The 15,360-nt window shown below is 50.6% G+C and overlaps 1 protein-coding gene across 7 annotated transcripts in view; it reads left to right on the top strand.

The window, feature by feature from the left end:
• ELAPOR1 (endosome-lysosome associated apoptosis and autophagy regulator 1) overlaps positions 1 to 15,083 on the top strand; it is a 37,913-nt gene extending 22,830 nt beyond the window's left edge. Inside the window, exons 8-23 of one of the 7 annotated variants that reach the window (XM_045586933.1) lie at positions 1,255 to 1,343; positions 3,290 to 3,467; positions 4,108 to 4,236; positions 4,603 to 4,693; positions 6,329 to 6,434; positions 6,711 to 6,848; positions 7,709 to 7,972; positions 9,218 to 9,391; positions 10,425 to 10,605; positions 10,889 to 10,985; positions 11,461 to 11,562; positions 12,682 to 12,808; positions 12,886 to 13,064; positions 13,567 to 13,732; positions 13,970 to 14,025; positions 14,761 to 15,083. In XM_045586933.1, coding sequence (XP_045442889.1) covers positions 1,255 to 1,343; positions 3,290 to 3,467; positions 4,108 to 4,236; positions 4,603 to 4,693; positions 6,329 to 6,434; positions 6,711 to 6,848; positions 7,709 to 7,972; positions 9,218 to 9,391; positions 10,425 to 10,605; positions 10,889 to 10,985; positions 11,461 to 11,562; positions 12,682 to 12,808; positions 12,886 to 13,064; positions 13,567 to 13,732; positions 13,970 to 14,025; positions 14,761 to 14,860 — 2,177 coding nt within the window. In that variant the 3' untranslated portion in view covers positions 14,861 to 15,083. Of the gene's footprint in view, positions 1 to 1,254; positions 1,344 to 3,289; positions 3,468 to 4,107; positions 4,237 to 4,602; positions 4,694 to 6,328; positions 6,435 to 6,710; positions 6,849 to 7,708; positions 7,973 to 9,217; positions 9,392 to 10,420; positions 10,606 to 10,888; positions 10,986 to 11,460; positions 11,563 to 12,681; positions 12,809 to 12,885; positions 13,065 to 13,566; positions 13,733 to 13,932; positions 14,026 to 14,760 lie in introns of all 7 variants that reach the window. The other 6 variants (XM_036452599.2, XM_036452594.2, XM_036452595.2 and 3 more) reach the window with 6 other exon arrangements.
• Positions 15,084 to 15,360: the final 277 nt, after the last annotated feature.

The raw sequence follows: 15,360 nt of genomic DNA, 5'->3' as shown, positions 1-15,360 counted from the left end.
AATTTCCTGATCTAGGAACTCATTTGGTGCCTTGGGAAGAAGAAGAGCTCAAATGAGAAACAAGCCCTTCACTGGAAGGGAGAGAAAGAGACTTTTAATCCTTATTAAAAACCTGTCACAGTTACCAAATAAAATAAACCCTACAAACCCAGGTCATAAGAGTTACCAGAATTTAGTGAGTCCCTCCTTACAATGCATCATTGTGCTGGCGCTGCCAAATAGATACTACTGTTATTCCTCTTCTACATATGTGAGCACTCAGGTTCAGGAGGTCAAGTAACTTGCCTAAAGTGACCCAGCTACGAAATGGTGAGTAGGATCCAGACCCAGGCCTGTCTGAGTTAGTAGCTCATTCCACTCCACCGCGCTGCCTGTCAGGTATCAGTGAGGCAGTCTCACGTGATCAAAGGCCTGCCTGCAGGTGATGCTGTAATCATGTTAGAAATAGCAGTGACAGCAGTGCTACTAGTGTTGCACGCACAGTCTATACAGCAGTGATTCTTATTCTGGGGAAAATTAATTTCTTGGAAATTTAATGCATGGGTTATGTATATTTTTGGATAGAGAAAACAGGTCTCTTTTTCAAATTCTAAAAAGGGAGCATAATGTTTAACAGGTGAGATCTGTTTTAAAGAGGGGTTAACTGAAACAATTCTTGCTATCCAGGAGTTCAGAGGGTTAAAGCAGAACTAACAGGCACATGAGGAGAACATGCAGAGAGCAGAATAAATGAAACGATAGCTGACATTTTTCATTAGGTTCAGAGAATGCTGGGAGGCTGGGGTGGGGAGTGTGGGAAGAAAATAAGAAAATTCAGAGAAAGAATTAGAATAAGAGCATGAAGGCACTGTCCTAAGCTTTTCTGTTTCACGTCAGTCCCTCAGGAGTAGGAACTATACCCAGTCAGGATTCTGACCTGGAAGATGGCGGGTTTCAGGGAACTTGGTTGGTGGTGGTGAACCTGTGAGATGCTCTTTCTAGCTACCCGCCCTCATTGCGGGTCCTCCGGCCTGTCCACTTCTCCCCGCCCTGCCCCACATCGTGGCTGGGGTTTCCCACAGCACCAGGAACGGTGCACAGGGGCGTCTGAGCAGGGCCCTGGGGACTGTGACTTCTGCCACTGAGGCCGCCCGGGAAGGGCTGGTGTGCAGGCTTTTCTACTTTCTTCTGCAGTATCTGATCTTGGGGTCCACAGGGTCATGAGCTCTGCTTTCTTATGTGACCCGAGTATTTGTCCTCGCTTTTTCCATTTAGAAAAAGGATCCTCTTCCTGCAAAATGCGCCCAGCCTGCACCGACAAAGATTACTTCTACACGCACACGGCCTGCGATGCCAACGGAGAGGTGGGTAGCGCCGTCTGGGGGCCCCTCTTCCCACTCCCTGGGCTGCGTCACGTTCAAAGTTCCCGCGGCCACTGAGGCTGCACCAGAGAAAACCACAGAGGCCTGCAGAGTGACGTGGGGCCAGCGGGGGCAAAGGAGATGGCCTCACTCACTCTCAGACCAGAGACTGGTTTTGCCATCTGTCCCCCGTCGGTTCCTAGGCTCTGTTTCAGAGAGCCATTCAATTTCTTTCCGTTTCTCCCTTCGCTTAGCCCCTCTGCACAATAGTTGCCTGTCTCCTGTGCACACTATTTCCTCACACACTCGTCAGATTCGTCCCCTCTTCTTGGCTCACGGGAGAACAGCCTGGCTTGGCCCTGCTGGTTCCTTCGCATCTTTACTCCCCTCCCCCCTCCAGCTCTCTGCTTCAGAAACCTTCCTTTGCAGTCTGCTGTGCTAGGCCCTGTGCTCCAGAGGGAATCAGAGAGTCTAAGACCCTCAGGGAGCGTGGAGACAGCAGAAAGACGGGCCTGACCGAGGCAACAAGATGTGCAGGGTCCTGGGGACCCCGAGCTGGCAGGACTGACTCCCCAGGGAAGGCCTCTCTGAGGAGGTCATTTGTTCATTCCAACAGTCAGCCACTGTGCTAGCACCAGGTACACAGCAGCTACAAAACCACGGAACGTCTACTCTCAGGGAGTTAATTCTTGTTGGGGAGCAAGTGGAGAGACAACAGATAAATAACAAACGGGTCTGCAGGTCACAGCCACCCCTGAGAACTGCCTGCTCTTCTCATTCCAACTGCAACTGTGACTCAGGCCTGCAGGGGCCCATCCTCCGTCCAGAGGCTCCCAGCAGGTGGCAGGGTGCGAACATTTACTGTCATAATGTGACAAATACACCGGATGGTAATAAGTGGGAGGAAGAAAAGATAGAAGGGAATTAGAAGATAGAGAGTGACAGAGTGGAGAGCTATTGCAGAGAGGGCAGGGACCTGAGTGAGGTGAGGGGAGCCATAGTCCTGTCCAGGCCCAGGGCGCAGCAGCTGTAGAGGAGGCGGGCTTGTGACTGGTGAGCCTGCTGAGTGCGAGGAACAGCAGCCAGCTTCAGGGGTGGCTCCAGGCCTGAAGGGTCTGTCTTAGATCAGACGCTCTGGATGTACTGTCTGCCTCTCTAAAGCAGAGCCTCCCGAGGAGACAGAATCAGGAGTCAGGAAAGCTGCATTCACTGAGCATGTGCTTGGCTGTTAGCATGCATGTTTGCTGGCTGGCTGAATTCTGCCTATTAAGCACAGGATAAAGGCTGGTCTTAGCAGCGACTGTTTATCCCAGTCATCCTTCATCCCCCCTTCCCCCCCTCCCCCCGCCCCAGCTCTCGTGTTTGGAGCATCATCTCCTTCCCCAGCAGCGAGTGGGTATGGCCGTGTATCTTATCAGCTGCACCCCAGACTCAGTTCCGCAGCATCTGGTGTTCTGTCTGATCGCGTAAAAATGGCCATCATGTGACTGCTGTTCTGTCTCTCTCACCATCTCTAAGTCTCCAGGTCTGACATATAGATGTATTAGCTTTCTGAATAAATGCAAAAGCAAAGACAGCACCCAGGGGACAAACTGGGAATCCCATCCATGCCTTTCTGTGCTCTGGGATTTACCATCCGCTTGTCCTGTGACCTTGGTAGTAGTAAGATTCTACATTGGAACCCGAGCTTTCTCTGAAGACAGCTGGTCCCCCAACCCCATGTCACACAAGTCGCCATTAGGTATATCCCCCTTCACCCAGTCAACATGCATTCAAATGCATTTACTGAGCTGGGCTAGGTGCTTGGGATACATCAATGACCAAAATAAAGATCCCCGCCCTGGTGGAGTTTGCACTACAGCCCAGAATCTCCCCATCCTCCAAGTCAATTTTCCTAAAGATGTGCTAAGCTATGTACAGGCTGAGCCATCCTTGATCCATCTCTGCAGACACAGCTCATGTACAAATGGGCCCAGCCGAAAATCTGTAATGAGGATCTCGAGGGGGCGGTGAAGCTGCCTGCCTCCGGCGTGAAGACCCGCTGCCCACCGTGCAACCCAGGCTTCTTCAAAACCGACAACAGCACCTGCGAGCCCTGCCCTTATGGCTCATACTCCAACGGCTCCGGTAACCCCCTTTCCTGCCTCGTCCTGCATCTCACCCATTTGCACAGCACCCCCAGGGTGGTCAGCTGTCCTTCCGAGGTGGTCAGCACAGCCCGGCGGACTAAGTTCAGGAGACGAGCAGTCAGGGTGGGCTCTGTCTGTGGTCACAGTCACACTTGAGAATGAACTGCCTGCTCTTCTCATTCCAACTGTGACTGCGACTCGGACCTGCAGGGGCCCCATCCTCCCCCCAGAGGCTCCTAGCTGGTGGCAGGGCGCTAACAGGATGGCCTGGGAGCTGGGATGACCAGCTGGATACGTGTGGACCTGTGAGCCATGCTGCAGAGAGGAGTTGGGGGAATTTGTGTCCCTATTCATGTGAATGCATGTACTGCTCATAACGTGACAAATAACATGAAGCATTTGGATCAGACCAGAAGATACGTCTACGTTTGGAAAGGAAAAATTAGATGGGCGAGGAGGATGGCTGGGACATGGGAAGGAAGGGTCAGCCTGTGCAGCTTTTTGCTTGAATGTTTTGGGTCAACTTCATATCACTGTGCAGCAGTACTCAGCATTCCCTTGATTGTCTGTGTGACAGCAGCCCCGGTCGGGGTGGCTGCAGCCTTCTTGCTGAATACATGGATCTGTGGTCCCCCCAGATTGTAGCCACTGCCCAGCTGGGACTGAGCCTGTCTTGGGATTCGAATATAAATGGTGGAACACATTGCCCACTAACATGGAAACGACCGTTCTCAGTGGGACCAACTTTGAGTACAAAGGCATGACAGGTAAGGGTCTCTCCCCTTGCCACACACTCCCTGCACACCCCACGCACGGGGGCTCTTCCTATGTCACTTGTTTTCACACTCATGATATCTAGGAGGAAATGAGCTAACCGGGCCATGTATTCACTGGAAAGTTCCACTCCTCATGGGCATATATTCTGCCAAATCCCCTTTCAGAGATAAAAACTGAACTAGAAATAGCATGCACATGCCCCAGAGATCTTTCTCTGAGAGCTCCAGTCTCTGACCGAAGTCGTGGGGCAGGTGTAACATGGTTGTGTCCAGCAGTGGTTCCAGAGTGTCATCTAGGCACACGTATGCCCTGCACCCAACACCACCGGGGCGTTAACTCTCTGCTGTCCTTTCCAGGCTGGGAGGTGGCCGGGGACTACATTTACACGGCAGCTGGAGCCTCGGACAATGACTTCATGATCCTCACTCTGGTTGTGCCAGGATTTAGGTGAGGAATGCCAAACTAAGGGGAAGCCAGCACCACCTTGGCTACATGCATGTCCCACATATCTTGGAATGCGGTAGGGAGAGGCTCTGCTTGCTGACGAAGCAGTTCAGACAGAGGAAGCACGACAATGGTCCGACAGTGTGAACCTGAACCTGACCCACAGTCTAACCTACCTACCAGTTTCCAATCCCATCTAGCTCCTTCCATTCACTGGCCCCATGCTACTTAAAGTCTTCCTCCTCACAGCATCAGATACAATTAACTTTTTTTTTTTTAATAGGACCAGAAGTGCCCATAGACAGTTCATTTTTATTTGGAGCAAGTAGTTTGGGAGGGATTGTTCTTATCATATTTATCCACTGACTCAAGAAGACTTAGGACAAAAAGCAATTTGTTAGCTATTAAAAACACACACACTATAGGCAGTGTGTGACCATGGAATGAGCACTGGACTGGAAGACAGGGCACTTGAACGTTGCTACTTACTCCTACTGGCTTCCTGGACTTGGGAGTCATCGTGCCCCTATAGGCGTTAGGCCCTGGTCTGTAAACCAGGGGGATTGACAGTGTGAATGTGGACTAACTCAGGCTGAGATGACTCTTCAGTCCACTTGTTAGCACAACTGTGAGCTTGGGCCTGCCGGTCCTCAAAATTCAAGCAAATGGCCCAAGCCAGGGAAAGGCCCTGAGTGGATTTTCAAAGCCCAAGTGAACTCTTGTGCACTTGAAAGATGAGGGGGAACCAATGACTGGGCTTCCTGATTGCCAGGCTGGCCTCTCCATTCCCTCCTCCAAGCTCCCTCCTTCCCATCCCTGCCCCGGGGCTCGGTCCACGGTGGGGCTCGGAAAGTATTTGTTTCCCTTAACTCACATTACTCAGGGCTGAGCAGATACAGTTCATGTTTGAGAAATAAGGAAACTCTTTAGGCTTTTATGGGGGCATGTTTCGATTTGTAAATCTGATCACCATAGTAAAGGCTTCTGCACCTCTCCCACTCCCTCCCCGCTCTGGCTTTGTAGATGGCTCTCTCTTCCCCAAAGGAAGGAGCAGCCTGAGAACTTGGCTGGAGAGATTGCAAGCGGAACTCTCTGCTCATTCAACCTAGGCAAAGCTCTCGCCATCCCCGAGAGAGAGCTGCTAAGTGAATGTAGGCAGTGTGCATCTCATGATCGCGGTGCTTCTACGGCGTTAATGCCACGTTCATCACCTGGGGGTCACGTCAATGTGCGATTCTGACTCGGGGGGGTCTAAGAGGGGCCCAAGTTCTGCATCTCTAATGAGCTCTAAGTTACGCGATGCTGCTGGTCTGGGGACTGCACTCTACTTGTGAGGCTACACGGCATTTTGCACGGCACCTCCACATCTGGTATGACTGTGGATCTCACCACAGTGATGGGAGGTAAATAAGAAAGATATTATGACCTCCGTTTTACAGATGAGAAAACTATAGTTTGGCTACATCAAGGGCACATAGTTAAGGGGCAGGATTGGACTTTGTACATGCTCTTTCCAACATACCAGGAGCTTAATCCCGCCGCCCCCCATCGCGCCCCCCAGCAGACCTTTGCTGCTCTCTGGGCTCTGCAATAAGCACTGCCTGGCCTCTGAACTGACTTTTAACTTCTGGCCCGCAGACCTCCACAGTCGGTGATGGCAGACACAGAGAACAAAGAGGTGGCCAGGATCACATTTGTCTTCGAGACCATCTGTTCTGTGAACTGTGAGCTCTACTTCATGGTGGTATGTTTTCCTTTCTTTGTTTGCGATGGGGTCCCCAGGAAGGGCTATTGGGAGGGCTGGCCTCCTCCTCCGCCCCACTGGTGCATCAACATAACTGACACCTCTGCTCGTAGTGATTTCACAGGGGAGGGGCCCAGACTGTCTGTCAGGGGCTTCCTCGTTTAACATGGGTCTGGCCAACTGTGATGGCCCCGGGGATGGCAACAGCATGAGTGGCCTCTTCCCCAGCAGCCACCCGGCCATCGTGCCTTCTTCACTTGTCTGTCTTGGGTTCAGGGTGTGAATTCTAGGGCCAACGCTCCCGTGGAGACGTGGAAAGGCTCTAAAGGCAAGCAGTCCTTCACCTACATCGTTGAGAAGAACGCTTCCGTGAGCTTCACCTGGGCCTTCCAGCGGACCACTTTCCACGAGATTGTAAGCGCCTCCCCTTCTTCAGACCCCGGGCTCCCAGAGAGACCTCTGAGCCCAGGAGGATCCTTAGCATTAGTTTGAGTGGGAGTGAGAGGGTCTGACCCCAAGGATTAGAAGGATCTTAAGGGGTCAAGCAGAGAACTGCCTATCCCAGGCCCCTAAAAAGCATCTAGCCTTGTCCTAATGCCTTACTTTGTCCCTACAGCAGCCCTGCCCTGAGGACGAGTGCATGTCTCACCTGGTACACCTATTCATCCCCGTTGTTGTTTTTAGTAATAACAACTCTGGTTTTATTTTTTTCACTCAACGTAATGCAAATTAAAGACCTGCCTTTTTCTTTTCTTTCTTTCTTTTTAAAAAAATTTATTTTAGAGAGAGAGGAAGGGAGAGGGTGAGAGAGAAACATCCATGTGAGAGAGAAAACATTAATCAGTCGTTTCCCACACATGCCCTAACCGGGGATTAACCCTGGGTATATGCCCTAACAGTGACCCTCTGTGCGTGGAATGCAATTCCAATGAACTGGACCACACAGACCATGGGCAACACCTGCTATTGGAGCTGAGCCACACTGGCCATGGGCAAGACTTGCTTTTTTCATATAACAGTATCTACTGCATATTCCCCCATGGCACTTAATATTTTTAGACATCATTTTTAAATGGTTCAGATTTGCTTTAAAAATGACACTAAATGTACATAAAGGGCAACTGTTAAGTGAAGAAGAATTAGGTGCTTATCAGATTTTTCTCAAGTATTATAGGATAAAAAAGACCAAGCAGTAATTTACTATTTCCAGAGAACTCAATTGCTGCTGGTGTCCCACGCCTCTGCCCGCTCTCCTCTTGTTTCCTTGTTTCCAGGGCAGAAAGTACACCAGCGATATCGCCAAGATCTATTCCATCAACGTCACCAATGTCATGAATGGGGTGGCCTCCTACTGTCGGCCCTGCGCCCTGGAAGCCTCTGACATGGGCTCCTCCTGTACATCTTGTCCTGCTGGCCACTACATCAACCGGGATTCAGGAACCTGCCACTCCTGCCCCCCTAACACCATCCTGAAAGCCCACCAGCCCTATGGAGTCCAGGCCTGCAAGCCCTGTGGCTCGGGGACCCAGAGCAATAAGGTGCCAGCAGCGTGTCATGCATCCTCACCCCAGCCTCAGAGGGTGCCAGGTCCAAATGGGGTTCTGGAGGGGCTGACCCCCAAGTGTTCCCCATGGCCTACTCCCAGGGTGGCATCCTAGAGGACACCCATCCAGGCTGTGACCAACTTACCTGCATAAGTTGGCAGTCAGGGGCTAGGCCTCAGTCGTGGACAAGTCTCATCTTCAAGAGATGGGTAAGGGAGATCTGTGACCATCTGGTCCAGAGAGTTATTTGGCATCTGAGCAGAGGTCTGACGGGAAGAAATAGTGGAACCTGTGGCTCCAATTCAGACCTACTTCACTCTAGCCTATTATCATGGGAATCTGCCCCCTCTCCTTTGGGAAGGTAACCCACCTTTGCTGGGACATAGGGTTAACTGGCATTGCTATCCTCTATCCAAGTGGTTTCTTATAAAGCAGTGCAGTTGGCCACATACTGTCTGAATCTAGGAAAGTACTACGGCTAAAAGCTCTTAAGCGTTCATTAATGCTTTTAAGTGAATTTGTATTTTACTGACCACAACCACATGGGCATACATCTGTAAGGCATTATGTACAGTCTGCAAACGTTGCTCAGTTTAGCTGTGCAGTAAGTGCAACCTTCTGCAGATCCTGGCAACCTCTTTGGGGCTTCCTGGACTTCTGCCACACACTTGTTCTCCTCGGGCTCCCTCTGCTGCCAAGGGAGGGAATGACAGCTGTGTAAGGCAGGGCTGAATGAGGACCCTAAAGCGGAGTAAGGAAGGGGTTTATGGGGAATAAAGCCCCCTTTGAAGTTCAGTTTCCTACAGAGACGCTGGGAAAGAGGAATTGGGGTTTAATTGGTTTTAAATGGAGGGAGGGAGAGTCAAGGCTTGTAATTTCTCTCCTGCCATCTGGACTCCCTTTTTCGAGTTAGCACCTCGTTTGTTGCCTTCTGCCTGAAAGTAAGAACAGCTATCTTGTGCCTTGAGAGTTCTATAATCTAAGCATAGGGACAAAGTTATGGAATCTGATCCAACTACTTACTAGAAAATAACGGGTTTGGGTTCGTGCATCATACATGTGCTAGTGATTGAATGGCAAGATGTACATAAGCCCCACCAGCTGCTGCTTCACTTCTTTTGTGCCTTCCCGCACTCCTCGCTGCTTCTTCTGCCCACGTGGGCTGCCCCAGGCTGGGTCTCTGCTGCAGTCCCCTCAGAGGCCCTGCCCCAGCCTGCCTGACTGCCCCTTTCCCCTCAGATCCACTCTCTGTGCTACAACGACTGCACCTTCTCAGTCAGCTCTGGGAGCCGGTTGTTAGACTACAACTTCTCGGCTCTGGCAGACCCTGTCTCTCTGGCTGGAGGGCCAAGCTTCACTTCCAAAGGGCTGAAATACTTCCATTACTTTACCTTCAGTCTCTGTGGAAATGAGGTAAGTTGTGCGAGAGCCGACGGTGTGAGAACAGAAAGGGGTTACCAGAGCCAAGAGATGGACACAGAAGGAAAGCTAGCAAACCTTCAGGCAGGAGATTGAGGAGATCAAAGGCTGGCAAATGATTACTACTCTCTTTGAGGACTCCCTCCTTTAAAATTAAGTCATTTGAATTATAAAAATTTAGGAAAATAAAAGTGTTTTAAGTAAGTTGTCCATTTACTCCTCCCTGACCTCCATTCCCTCATGAGTATATAAAAACTATGCAGGAGGGAAAGAGAGAGATAGAAACATCAATGATGAGAGAGAATCATTGATGGGCTGCCTCTTGCATGCCCTACAGTGGGATCGAGCCCACAACCCGGGCATACGCCCTTGACCGGGATCAAACCAGAAACCTTCAGTCTGCAGGCCAACGCTCTATCCTCTGAGCCAAACTGGCAAGGGCTCTCCTAATGATTTTTTAAAAAATGGAACAGGTTCCACTTGGTCCTAAGATGACCTATCTCAAGGCAGGGAAGGGGCTAGTGATGGGGTCTGGGAACTGCTGTCTGGGAAATGCTTCAGAGACCATCATGGCGGAATCACTGCACCAAGGGAGACACAGAGAAGGAATGGGACCCAGGCCAGATGTTCAGAAACCTTCCGTGGGATCAGTTACATATTTCAGTATCTGCCCAGAAAACTGACATTAAGGGCAAGGAAAGCCCTTAATGGATAGATGAGATCTCCCAATCAGTTTCCACCATTACAACTGTGCTCCTATAGGGTCCCCACATGACTCCAATGAAACAAAACGACTGGGATCCCCTGGGCCAGAGTTCTAGAAACTAGGACACCTAGACCTTATTTTTAGCTTTTTTTTTTTTTTTTTTTAAGCTCCTTATAATTAGATCTGGGATGAATCATTCCACTGCAACATGCCATTAGAAGGCTAAATATTTTAGACAAAAAAAAATGTTCCCATTCCTTCTGAAAGCTCTGTGACCATTCTCTCCTTCCTATTTCTTCCTCCCCACACCCCCCTTCCCAGGGTAAGAAAAGGGCTGTGTGCACCGAGAATGTCACTGACCTCCGGATTCCTGAGGGGGAGGCTGGTTTCTCCAAATCCATCAAGGCCTACGTCTGCCAGGCGCTCATCATTCCTCCAGAGGTGACAGGCTACAAGGCCGGCGTGTCCTCGCAGCCTGTCAGCCTCGCTGACCGGCTTGTGGGTGAGTAGCCCAGCTGCTCCAGCCTGTTTGTGTGTGTACGCCTGGGAGGCCTGAAAGAGAGAGTGAGGCTACCAGGCTCTGAGGTGAAGGGCTCAACCTCTGACCTGTTTCCTATTCATCCCGGGGTGCCTACTGCCCCCCGGGGGCTTCTGACAAGCCGGCGGTTCACCCTTTCATGAGCCACTAGGGGATGTGATGAGATGAAGGAAGGCTGGACGTTGACAGGAGTGAAAGAATTGAAGTGGCTGCCAGTGAGAACTAATCAGGATCTCTGATTTGGCAGGGGTGGCAACATACATGACTGTGGATGGAATCACTTCTCCAGCTGATCTGTTCCACCCAGAATCCTTGGGAATACCGGACGTGATCTTCTTTTATAGGTGATGATGGGAGGCCGGACTAATGCAAGTGAAACTTAGGGCTCCTCCACAATTTCTGTTGCATCCCACCCCCTTCTAGCCACTTAATACTTATCAAGCCAGACCATGCCCAAGGTCTAACGGGTCTGCCTGGCAATGATAATTGATGGCTGGGAGTCCCCTGATCCCAGCTTCTTGGTATTCCTGGGCAGGTCTGCCTTGGAGACAGGGAGTAGCATTGGATGGTCTGTAGACTTCTCTTCTCATCTAAAGACACTCAGTGCTCTGCACACGCTGACCTTTCCCAGACCAGCACATTTCCCCTTGACCACATCTTCCAGATCCCTACTTGCTCCAAGTAAACACATCCTGTACACTCCCTGAGTGTCAGGCTACAGCCCAAGTTCTGACTTCCCCAGGTTCACTTCCCTTAGTGGCTCTCCAGTGGCACAGGTGAGTGACTCGTTTCCCCCATGGGAGCTGGCTTTCTCTGCAGGTCCAATGAGGTGACTCAGTCCTGCAGTTCTGGGAGGGCCACCACCATCCGAGTCAGATGCAGTCCGCTGAAGCCTGCCCCGGGAAGTCTGTCCCTGCCCAGGTAAAGGGGTAACAAGGTCTCCCCTCCTTGGACTTGTTCCATCCAAGAGGAAAAGATCACCAAAAAAGAGCAAACAAGAAAAACAGTCTGAGACCCATTACTGGGCTCTTGGGAACCCTCCATCTTCAGATGTTGAGAATGGAGCAGAGGGAAGAGGCAAAGCTGCCCTCACATTTCCAGACCGTTAATGGGGGCAGCTGCAGAGCAAAGTGGCAAACTGCAGGGGCTGAGAGCCAGGTGTCATTCATCTCTCCAGCTCACAAGCCCTGTTGTCGTGGGTACATTTCTCCTCTTCCATAGGCTTCTTCTCCCTATTTATAACTCGGGGATAAGAAGTTCCCTCGGGAGGGTTCTTGTGAGAATGAAATAAGACACTGAGACTTGATGACTTCTCAGGGTGCCTGGTGTATACTATCTAGAATTAGGATTAATAAGGGTTTAGGGAATCATAGAAATCCCTCCATGACTAAAAGATCCAATTCTGAGTTCAAGAGCTGAGTGCAATAAATGGACAATTCCCAAACTAATTTAATTACAGCACCCCTCATTTCTGCCTCCCTTCTTCTTTTTCATATAACACCAGCTAACATCAAGGGGCACTAGTGTCTTGGGGGAGACAGTTTGGGAAACTCTGTTCCTAAACAACTGAGCAGGGAGATGGGGAGCAAGACAGGACATTTGGCTCAACAATGTCAGATCCCTGTTCTTGTTGTCAGCATCACAGGAAGAACTAAATATCCATGACCTAAAGTCCATTCTTGACTCCCATCGCCCGGAAGCTGCATCCAAGTGGCTTTTGCAAAATGACACACATCCCCGGGGAGAACAGGAGCCTCTGAGGCATTGGCTGGGCAGCATGCGAGAGCCCACACACCTTCCATTGGCTCTCATGTGGTGTCAGCAGAAATGCACAGGGTGGGGAGGGTGGAGGTCAGGGAGGCATCTTGTCATCAGGGAAATTAGAGAGCAAAACCTGAGTGAAGGCCTAGTTGGAAGGATCCTGATAAGGCTAACAGTTTGGCAAGAAGATGGAGCAGGCAAGCTCTGCGATGATAGACTCCAAGCAGATTTTCTCCACCGATCCGGCGAGTGAGCGCAAGTCTCCTCTTTGCTTTCTAGAACGTGCCCTGACGGGACCTGTGACGGCTGTACCTTCCACTTCCTGTGGGAGAGCGCAGCCGCTTGTCCGCTCTGCTCGGCCAATGACTACCATGCTATCACCAGCAGCTGCGTGGCTGGGGTCCAGGTAGGTTTCTCTGCTTGGAGACTTCCCTGGAGAGAAGGGAATGCGATATCTGAGTTGCTTGTTTTTCTCCCCAACAGAAGACTACCTATGTGTGGAGAGAACCAAAGCTCTGCGTGGGCGGCAACTCCCTGCCTGAGCAGAGAATCACCATCTGCAAAACTATCGATTTCTGGCTGAAAGTGGGCATCTCTGCGGGCACCTGTACTGCCATCCTGCTCACCGTCTTGACCTGCTACTTTTGGAAAAAGAATCAAAAGTACATGATGATGGGTATTGGAGTTTGGGGATGGACAGGGCTGGGAGATCATCTACGAGTAAATTCATGGAGCTTTTTTCTGGAGTCAGCCCACAGACTCCGTGACCCTGGCCAGAGGCTTGCTGAGCCACTTATTCCGGGTACGCCTTGGTTGTCCTGACTCCTGAAGAGGGATTGTACCACTTGGCAGTCTATAAATAGCTGTTAGAGTTTCCAAAGCAAAGCAAAGGGCATCCTTAATTTGTTGTTAATAATAAAAGTGACCTTATAATTCCAATATTTCTATTAAGCTTTTAGATCAAAGAAACAGCCAGCCTTAAGGAAAAGAGGTCGCTGACCCGGGGGCCAAGATTGCTTCGCTATATGCCCAGCCTAACACCACTTTCTATGCTTGAGTTTCCTTACCCATGGAATGGGAAGATCTGCTCATATCCCATTTTCTCTCCCTCTTTCTGCTTATTCCACATTTTGGTGTCTTGTCTTTCCCCTTCTCGTTTCACAGACTAGAGTACAAGTACTCCAGGCTGGTGATGAACGCTTCCCTCAAAGACTATGACCTGCCAGCAGCCGACAGCTGTGCCATCATGGAAGGCGAAGACGTGGAGGATGACCTCCTCTATACCAGCAAGAGGACCCTCTTTGGAAAGATCAAATCATTTGCCTCCAAGGTAGGGAGCCTGGCCAGCGCACCGAGGTCCGCCTGGAGGGCTGGAGAAGACACCAGTCCATGGGCGCTGAATGGCCCCATGTTGTTCCGGGAGCACTGCTTTGTTCCTCACCCGCCACACTCTCTGTTCCCCCCACCCTGAAAATCCTGGCTTCTGCCTTCTGTATTTTCACACCAATACTCTTTTCCCTGGGGCCCAAGGCTGCTCTTGACCAGGCTCCTTCTCTCCCAACTCCAGTTGATGAACTGTTTGGGCCTTTCAACTTCCAGGAGGAGTAGTGAACCATCCATGTTGTAAGAATCATTTCCCCCCTTTCTTTTCTTTTGGAAGGAGGGGAAGAGGTGATCTCGAGATCAACTTCTGCTAGAAGGTGATCTCTGCTGGCCAGTGGCGGGTGCTGTTCCCCAAATGTTTGGCCTTCGCCCCCTGGGGGCTGAGTCATAGCTAAGTCTAAGCTGCTCAGCACTGAGCAATTCTGACCTGGGAGTGCTGGTTTCCGTGGGTGGGTGAGTGAGTTGGAAGCTCATTAATACAAGTCAGACAGCACTGTCACTGGGCGTGAGGCCAGCGGTGAGCATCCAAGCAACTCCTCCAGGGCCACAGCAGCCCCACTCAGCCCAACAGGTGTGGGTAGGGTGGTGAGTAAGACAGTAGGAAAGGTCAGGAGGGGTCGGGAGCAAAGAAAGGGGCTGGGGGCCTCAGACAGCCAAATCTCATATCCTTTGTGCTGACCTACCAGGGTGGCTCCTTGGCCTCCTTAGGCCTTGATTTTTTTTAAATTTATTTTTTATTGGTGGGGGAACAATTTACCCTGGGACGCTAGAGTCTTTCTGGAACTCCCATAAAGATGTAAAGCAGAGGGATTTTAATATTTCTCTTATCCTCTGGCTAACTGAAGGGAGCAAGAATAGAGGGAACCTTATGTCTATGTTTCCACGGAGCCACTGAAAGCAGGAATTCCATAAGGGTTCCTTCTGTCACCTCTTTTCCATTTCTCTCCTTTGTTCCCCAAACTTGCCCCTGTGCAGCAGCCAGCTCCTGTCACCATCTCTCTTTCAGAGGACTCCTGATGGATTTGACTCGGTGCCACTGAAGACATCCTCAGGAGGCCCAGACATGGACCTGTGAGAGGCACTGCCCTGCCTCTCCTGCCTCCTCACCTTGGCACACCACCTTGCAAGCCTGTGGCGATTTGGTGCCAGCTTCCTGCAACATCCACTGCTGGAAATATCTTTATTGTGGCCTTATCAGAAATTTGAACTTTAGATCCTCTGTGTGTTTTTTATAGAGTATCCAAACTCTCCTTTATGCTTGCCTCAAACCTGCCAAATATACCCAACTTTGTATATTACTCCCTTGCTTGCATCTTGTTTCCCAAAATGGGCCAGCCATCAGAGCCATAGCTTCACCTGCTCATAACTCTTACAGCCCTAGAATGAAAAGCATTCTCTTTTCTGTCCTCTTATTAAAGGGTGAAAGCAGCTGGGAGTTTCCCTGACCATGGACCCTCGCTCTTGATCTCCTTAGGAGAGAGGCTGGGTGAGGAGGGTTTTGGTGTCCCTGGTGTGCCATCTTCATGGTGGCCTGGCTTCATCTCTCCTGGTTAAATAGCTCGCTCTAAGTGTAAC

The sequence above is a fragment of the Pipistrellus kuhlii genome, unplaced genomic scaffold (genome assembly GCF_014108245.1).
Source record: "Pipistrellus kuhlii isolate mPipKuh1 unplaced genomic scaffold, mPipKuh1.p scaffold_m20_p_24, whole genome shotgun sequence".
Lineage (NCBI taxonomy): Eukaryota > Metazoa > Chordata > Mammalia > Chiroptera > Vespertilionidae > Pipistrellus > Pipistrellus kuhlii.
Note: the sequence above shows the minus strand (reverse complement) of the source record. Positions and strands in the feature narration are given on the sequence as shown.